Source organism: Microtus ochrogaster, chromosome 8, assembly GCF_000317375.1.
Source record: "Microtus ochrogaster isolate Prairie Vole_2 chromosome 8, MicOch1.0, whole genome shotgun sequence".
NCBI classification, from domain to species: Eukaryota; Metazoa; Chordata; class Mammalia; order Rodentia; family Cricetidae; genus Microtus; species Microtus ochrogaster.
Genome location: NC_022015.1, coordinates 69,567,051 through 69,575,751, shown reverse-complemented (window position 1 = coordinate 69,575,751; position 8,701 = coordinate 69,567,051). Strand labels below are relative to the sequence as shown.

Below are 8,701 nucleotides of genomic sequence, written 5' to 3'. Positions count from 1 at the left end.
GAGTGGAATGTGGTGGTTTGAATAAGAATGCCCCCGTACACATAAATGTTTAGGGAATGGCACTATCTGAAAGGGTTAGAAGGTGTGGCCTTATTGGAAGAAGTGGTTCCTGGAGGTGGGCTTTGAGGTTTTCAAAAGCCCAAGCAAGGCCGGGTGACTTTCTCTTCCTCCTGCCTGCAGATCCAGATGTAGACTCTCAGCTGCTTCTCCAGCACCGTGTCTGCCTGCATGCTGCCCTGCTTCCCATCATGATAATGGACTAAACCTCTGAAAGTGGTAATCCAGCCCAATTAAATGCTTTCCTTTATAAGCATCACGAGAGTCATGGTGTCTCTTCACAGTAATAGAACACTGACTAATACATGCCCTAATTCCTAATGCCCTGTTCCTCTTCAGGCTATGGGAACAGACGTCCCTGACAGCTCAGGCCAGGTGTCTCCTGCTTGTCATCAGAGCCAGCCATTGTTGCTGAAATCCAAGCGCAGGGCCTCCTCCTCAGTGGGACTCAGCTCCTGCAAGGGGGCACGGCAGGGGCCTCCATAGTAGCCAAACCAGTCCATGGTTTTCTTCAGCCCGGGAATCCCGAAGCGCCGAGTCACCTGAGAAGAAGCACTTGTTAGAAGAGACTACAGAGCCCCCACACCTCTGACACACCTAGCTGGAAAAGTTGGGGTTCCCAGCCTCCTGTAAAGAACTCCAATCTGTGGCGCAGGTTGCACTGAGAATCCAGATTTAGACACCAGAAGTGGGTCAGTTATGGAGAGTCTCAGCCTGAATAAGGTTCCCTTTAGCCGGGCGGTGGTGGCGCACGCCTTTAATCCCAGCACTCGGGAGGCAGAGGCAGGCGGATCTCTGTGAGTTCGAGACCAGCCTGGTCTACAGAGCTAGTTCCAGGACAGGCTCCAAAGCCACAGAGAAACCCTGTCTCGAAAAACCAAAAAAAAAAAAAAAAAAAAAAAAAAAGAAGGTTCCCTTTAGGGCTTAGGAGAAAAACTACTTCAACAAAGAGGGGCATCTAATCTAGCCTTCATGCTGGGATAGAAGCTGGTGTAGAAGGCAGCAAGGTTGGGTCCCTGCAGCACAGCAGACCCGGTGAGCAAGGAAGATGACTTCGTGAAAGCCGTGGACAGAGCCCAGCTCCTAAGTCCCCAGCATCAGGGTCCCCCACCCATCCACAGCTCCTCCCCGGCCCTATTTAAATGCTTTCACAGGGGCTGGGCAGTGGTGGCACACGCCTTTAGTCCTAGCACTTGGGAGGCAGAGGCAGGTGGATCTCTGTGAGTTCAAGGCCAGCCTGGTCTACAAGAGCTAGTTCCAGGACAGGCTCCAAAGTAACACACTGAGAAATCCTGTCTTGAAAAACAAACAAACAAACAAACAAACAAAATGTTTTCACAGGAAAGGATATATCACTAGCCACAGGAGGTTTGTCATATAACTGCACTATTTTTTACCTGAGCAACTTTTTTCCCCTAGGAAAATGAAGGGGCTGAGCAACACTACCTCTAAAGGCTTGTGTATCACAGTGGGCACCTACAGCCACATCACAGCTCAAAACCGTACAGGGAATTTTACAGAATAAATGAAGGATCCAGTTTCTTCCCTTTTCGTTAAAGCAACTGATCAGAAATATTGGAATGCATCTTTGACGATCTAAAAACTTACTTAATAAAGCTCCATTGGGGGGATCTTTAGAGGTACGAGTTTCGTGAAGGTTAGAAGCAATGAGGCATTCAGTGGAAAAGGCTGGGGTGGATGTTGGATGACTGGCTTACAACTATCCGCCACTAGAGGGCAGCCATCACCAGCAAACTGATGTTTTCCCCATGTCTTAATGGGAAAAACACAATGTCTTAACAGCCTGGCTTTTAAAACTGGCAAGCTTTAGAGTTGGCCAAAACCTCCAGAAGAAGATGGAACCATGTTCTTATCATGGATTTCCGAAGATAGCCAGTGTGCCTTCACAACCCTGGAGGAAGGGCTAGCTTTTTGGGCGGCAGAGACCCCAGAAAGTCCTAAGTATAGCTTGGGGCAAGATGCTGGGTGGGAAGGCAGAAGGACAGGCCTTGGACAGAACAGGGCAATACAGTGACATCAGGCTGCTGTTGGAGCGTCTGAGCCTACAGCTCAGGCAGCAGCGAAAGGTGTTCCAGGCATTCCTGAGTGTGTGCCCAGGGCTGGCACAAGAAGGGGCAGGATGGGGTGAGATGACCTCGGAGAGCTTTGATGGCAGCTGAGCGTCCCATCTTCCCAGAGGGGGCAGCCAACACCACTTCCTCTGTAAAGTGAGATGACACCTACCCATAGACATGACTCAGACATCAGATGACAAACACCATTAAAATCACAGCAGTCCCCAAGACCGCTGGAGGCGCTACCTCCTCCTGTCCTGGCATTTGCAGATGTGGGACCCTTCTCTCGTGTGGGTAGACGGAATTGAGAAATGCAGGCTTCCACCCCAGGGGAAGGGCCAGAGTGTTGGGGGCAGCCCCGGCCCTACTTAACTAGAAGGCTTCATTTCTGTGAGTTCTCAGAACCTATTGACAGAGTCACTCTGAGGGAAGCTCCGCATCCAGGAAGAAGCTCCCTTTCCTTCTCAGCTGCCCTTTCTTCTGAAACTGAGACAAGCCAAGCTGGGCAGGAGACCTAGAACACACCTGCTGCCTGCTACTAAGCATCCGCCACTGTGGGGCTGGGATACAGATAGCTTGGATAGCAAAAGCATAAGGGAAGATGGGCCTAGTGGCCCAGGCCCATCATATCAGCTACTCAGGGGGCCGAGGCAGGAGGATCATAACTTCATGGCCTGCCTGGGTTATAGAGAAATTTCAACGGCAGCCTGGGCAATGTTTTATTTGTTGATTTGATTTTGTTCCTAGAAACAGATTTAGGGGGGAAAAAGTCTTAATGAATTTGTTCCCATTAAAGCCAGGAAAGTAAAATGATAATAAATTGTTTAAGTATATATAAAATACTCAAACCTAAAGCAAGTAATGTTCTCAGTTTCATTTTTACTAATATTGTTTTCAACGACTTAAATGCTCAGGGTGGGAAGGGTAACAACTTGGGAAATTACTTAAAACTTCTACATTTGAGAAGATAAAGACAGGGGACTGGAGAGATGGCTCAGAGGTTAAGAGCACTGACTGCTCTTCCAGAGGTCCTGAGTTTAATTCCCAGCAACCACATGGTGGCTCATAACCATCTGTAATGAGATCTGGTGCCCTCTTCTGGCCTGCAAGTATACATATAAGCAGAACACTGTATATGTAATAAATAAACAAATCTTAAAAAAAAAAAAGCCGGGCGGTGGTGGCACACACCTTTAATCCCAGCACTCGGGAGGCAGAGGCAGGCGGATCTCTGTGAGTTCGAGACCAGCCTGGTCTACAGAGCTAGTTCCAGGACAGGCTCCAAAAACCACAGAGAAACCCTGTCTTGAAAAACAAAAAAAAAAGAAAAAAAAAAAAAGCCGGGCGGTGGTGGCGCACGCCTTTAATCCCAGCACTCAGGAGGCAGAGGCAAGCAAATCTCTGTGAGTTTGAGGCCAGCCTAGGGTACAGAACAAATTCCAGGATAGGCTCCAAAGCTACACAGAGAAATCTGCCTGGCAGATAGTGAAGTTAAAATACTATTTTCACTTGTCCAGAAAAGCGTGAAACAGCTCCCAAGTGCTGGGAAGCCTCTTTCAACTTTCACATCAGGTTCTGTGTATATGTATGTGGGTCTTGTGTGTGTGTGTGTGTGTGTGTGTGTGTGTGTGTGTGTGTGTATGTGTAAGTAAACCTGGAGTTCACTCAGCTGGGTGGTGGCGGCTGGGTGGTGGACGCACGTCTTTAATCCCAGCACTTGGGAGGCAGAGACAGGCAGATCTCTGTGAGTTCAAGACCAGCTTGGTCTACATTGTGAGTTCCAGAATAGGCTCCAAAACTACACAGAAAAATCCTATCTCAAAAAAAAAAAAAGAAAGAAAGAAAGAAAGAAAGAAAGAAAGAAAAGAAAGCAAATTAAAAGAAAGAGAGAAAGAAAGAAAGGTGACACAGGAAAGATGTTACCATCCCAGAGTGGTCTACAGGTTAACAATTCCTAGTAAGATTTCTTTTTTGTAACTATAGACAAGATTATTCTAAAAGTAATATAGAAAGACGGAGGAATCAACTACTCGAGCAATTTTAAGGAAGCTAAAAAGAACCAGACTTGTTTAAACCCTTAGGCTGCAGCTAACAATCCAGACAGTGGCACAGTGGAGCTGTAGACACACAGATCAATGGAGAGGCTAGAGAGCCCAGAAACAGACTCTCACAAACCTGCCCCACTGACTTTTGACAAAGGCAGAAAGGCAGCTCCACAGAGGAAAGAGCTTTCTCAACAAATGGTTTTGGATATCCATAGGCAAAAAAAAAAAAAAAAAAAAAGGAACCTTGACCAAAGTCTCAGACTTTAAACAAAAATTAACTCAAAATGGGTCACAAACTTTTACAATGTAACTACTAAACTTTCAGGAAACAAAGTAGGAGAATATATACAGCAACTAGTGCTGATCAAAGACTTCTGAGACTTGACATTAATAGTACCATCCAAGAAAGAACATATTGACAAATTTGACTTCAACAAAATCTTAATTTTTCCCCCCAAATTTAAAATTTGATTGATCAAAAACATGTAAAGAAAATGAAAAAGAGAAGCTACAGACTAGGGGAAAATCTTTACAAGCACACAGCTAAGAAGTTCTTCTAAACTTAACATATAAGAAAGACATTCACTTAGAAAATGGGCAAGATCCCAGGTGGTGGTGGTGCATAACTTTAATCCCAGCACTTGGAAGGCAGAGACAGGAAAATCTTTGTGAGCTTGAAACCAGTCTGGTCTACAAAGTGAGTTCTAGGACATCTAGAGAAACACAGAGAAACTGAGTCTCAAACAAACAAACAAACAAAAAACTAAAAAAGACAGAGAAGAGAAGAGAAGGAAAGAAAAGGAAAAAGAAAATGGACAAGCAACCAGTCAGGACTGCAGGCAGATAGCAAAGCACATGGTGTCTGGCTTGTGTGAGGCTTGGACACAGTTTCCAGCACCAGAAGAAGAAAGAAAATGGACACAGGACGTAAGGACATAAACAGATATTTGATAGTCAAGGCTGTGACAAGCAAATACATCAAAAGATGTTCAGTGTCATCAGCCACCAGAAACACATTACTTCCCAGCTCTCCACAGGGCTGAAATAAGACAGCACACGTGCTGAGAATGCAGAGGTACAAACACATTTACATTAGTGCAGATGCAAAACCAGGACAGTCCCCGCTACTCAGGAGGCTGAGGCAGGAGGATTTCAAGAGTGCAAATCCAGCCTTGGCAACACAGTGAAACTCTCTTTCAAAATAAATAAAATAGGGGCTGGAGAGATGGCTCAGTGGTTAAGAGCATTGCCTGCTCTTCCAAAGGTCCTGAATTAAATTCCCAGCAACCACAACCACATGGTGGCTCACAGACATCTGTAATGAGGTCTGGTGCCTTCTTCTGGCCTTCAGGCATACATGCAGAAAGAATATTGTACACATAATAAATAAATAAACAAACAAATAAATAAATAAATAAATAAATAAATAAAATAAGGATATACATTTCCTTTAGTTTTCTTCAGTTTTCAAATTAGCTTTGACCTTGACCAACATTCCTTGCTAAGTTCTTCTTGACCTGCCCCCAAAAGTACTGGAACATAAAGTCTGACCTGCAGAGCACATTGTTCTGACAACTCTCCTGGAAAATCAAAATAGCTCCAGTTCTCTGCTGCCATGGTCTCTATGGTTGTCGCTATCTGTACCCTGTGTGGTTGCTGTAAAGCCATGGTGTTGCCGTCACTCAGGACATTTCTTTCCATGCATGTTCAAAGGGTTGGACATTTAACTAGCCCACATGGAAATTCCAATGAACTCTGAAGCTTGAGAACCTACGGGGCTCACTCTCTGCAATCGGGGTTTCCTGGGGAGTCGGTAGAGGTTCCCACACTGGGACATTCTCATGGACAGTTTGAAAGGGAAGGATTGAGCAGGGACCCCGTGCCAGTCCAGGGTGGGAGCTCACCGCTGTGTTGGGCTCGATGAGGCGGTGCTGCAGCGTCTGGGCAGCTTCCCACTGTCCCGTGAGGCAGAGTCTCTCCAGCTGGCATACCTGGGCTCCTAAGACATTGGCTAGGCCGCAAATGCCCCCAACAGCTCCTGCCCGAAGGAGACAAAGCATTCATCAGAGCTACTTACTACAGAGAACCCCAAACCCTGAGCCCCGATTTCTATAGTCTTTGGGCCATGCCACAGTCGTGGTCTGTGTGTCCAGTTGTGTACTTCCAGCAAAGGCTGCCTGTATGTTCAGAACAAGAAGTCTGCATGCCAGTTGCTGCTCAGAGCCGGTGGCGGAACACTGCCTTCAGGGCAGCCCCTTCACCTACCTTCCACCTACCATGTTCCCGGATCTTGACATCTTACGGGCTGGGGAAACAGGAACTGAGTTCTGAAACCTTATTCCTTCAGTTAACGGGGCCACTACTGGTCAGGAGTGGGAAAGCGGCCTGGATTCGGGGCCAGGAGTCTGGGTGTTTCCTCCCCTTGGCTTCAGGATGTGAAATTCAGCCTTTGAGTGTGATTCTAAGATGAGGTAGCAGTGACCCTAAGCATAGTGGTTCAAGACTGGAAGAAAGATACCAACTATGGGGCCAGAGAGATGGCTCAGTGGGTAAGCCCGATGACCCAAGTTCAATCCCTGGGACGTACATGGAAGGAGAGAACAACTTTCCAAAATTGTCCTTTGACCACACATATGTGCCATTACATACATGCACCCTACACACATATGCATACAAAATAAATAAGATATAACTTAAAAATTTAATGAGAACAGATTTATTTAAAAACAAAAGATACTCATAGCCAGGCATGGAACACTCGGGGAGCAGGAGCAGGTGGATCTCTGTGAGTTCAAAGGCCAGCTGGACTACAAGGACTTAAAGGATAATTAGGGCTACACAGAAAGACCTTGTCTCAGAAAAAAACAACTCAAAAGCTTACATATTATGTGCTGACTGGGCACTGGCTGATGGGCTGGCCCTCTGACCTTCACAGACCACTGAGTTGTTTAGGGTAAAATGCAGGCCCAGTGAGGGCCGGTGTCCTGACTTGGTTACTGTGTGAAGCCACACCTCAGTAGCCCCTACCTCCAGAGCCTGTGCCTTCTCCACTGTATCTCAGGAAAGAGCTACAAAAGCCCTTCCCCCACCTTGCACTTTAGAGACTGTAGGATGGTAAAGGGATGTGCTAGGACCCTGACCAAAGCGGAAGTCTGCAGAGCCCAGAGATAACAGAGACCGCTGCTGTCTCCCACAGCTGAAAAATTTATCTCAGCTCGCTGATGCTTCTGTTCCTCTGCCCCACCCACCAGGGCACAGTCCTGCCTGAACCCAAAGACCCTCTCCCAAAGCAAACAAGAGCAGCTGCTCTAAGTGCCATTGCTAGGACGCCGAACTGCAAGAGAATCTGAGCAGACAGCAGGAGATACCATCCCAACCACCCAGGTCTGACAGTTCATTCCGTCCCATGGTCAGAGGCAGCGGAAAGCGGACTCCTGGCCTAGAGCAGCGGCCTGAGACCTCTGCTCCCAGAGAATGATTTACAGGGCGAGATTAGAGGAGCTAATTTTGTCATCTAAGCATGGAATTTGGGACTTTACCAACTGCAGGCATCTCTACAGGCCAGCACGGTACTCATACACCCTCCCCCACCCAAAAGGGTCAAGCCCAAGCGCCCAGAATTGAGACAGCTGCTCCCTGCAGACCCAGGCCTGCCCACCCCCCAACCCAGTCTCTCTTAGTAGTCCCGAGCATCTGGGTGCATTTTGGTTGATCAGGACAGTTTGAGCAGCAGGAGGCTTACCCACAGCATAGCTGGCCAGGAGGAAGCCAACCGACCCAGCCAACACCTGGAAATCCTGCTTGCTGGTCTTGTGAACTATCAGCCCAATCCTGGTCACCTATTACAGTAAACACAGTGTGAAAGCTGGGTCCAGAGCTAGTGACCAGCCTGCACAGCCTGGGCATGTGCTGTCAAAACACAGCCCAGTACCCAGAGAGATGCCCGGAAGTCCAGACCATGCCTCAGGGCACCCACCCAACAAGCTCGGGACTGACATGGGTCTCGGCTACTCTGGGTTAGAAACTACCGCGCTAGAACCAGAGAAAGAGGAGGCGGTCCCGTCGGGGAGCTGCTGCCACTCACATCGCCACCACTGTCCTTTATGCCGATGATATTCGGGTGCTGAGACAACGTAACCACGGCGTCCACAGGCAGGTCTAGCCCTGTGTTGGCTGGGACGCTGTACAACACCACAGGGATCGGAGAAAGATCCGCGACCTGTGGGGCACAGAGAAAAGGAGGAGGCGGCACCTGCCCGGGTCTGAGGGCCGGAGGCTTACCCTCCCAGGCCCTGGACGGTGTCACTGCAGAGCCATGTGACAGGTCTGCCCCCTGAAGGGTTGCAATGACAGGAAGTCTGAGTGCTGTCTATACAGCAGGCACAGCCCGAAGCTATGTACGCAGATCTCATGTAACCCCGAAGAAGCGCACAAGGCAGATGCCTTATTTACCCTGTTTTCTTTTCTTTCTTTTTTTTTTTTTTTAAAGATTTATTTATTATGTATCCAATATTCTGTCTGTGT

The 8,701-nt window shown here is 47.7% G+C and overlaps 1 protein-coding gene across 1 annotated transcript in view; it reads right to left on the bottom strand.

Moving 5' to 3' along the window:
- Positions 1-320: 320 nt before the first annotated feature.
- Positions 321-8,701, bottom strand: part of Hoga1 (4-hydroxy-2-oxoglutarate aldolase 1) — a 25,909-nt gene continuing 17,528 nt past the window's right edge. Inside the window, exons 4-7 of the mRNA XM_005352292.3 lie at positions 8,262-8,396; positions 7,920-8,016; positions 6,082-6,215; positions 321-599 (exon numbers count right to left, since the gene is read on the bottom strand). Of these exons, the coding sequence (XP_005352349.1) occupies positions 450-599; positions 6,082-6,215; positions 7,920-8,016; positions 8,262-8,396 (516 nt within the window). The 3' untranslated portion in view covers positions 321-449. The remainder of the gene's footprint in view (positions 600-6,081; positions 6,216-7,919; positions 8,017-8,261; positions 8,397-8,701) is intronic.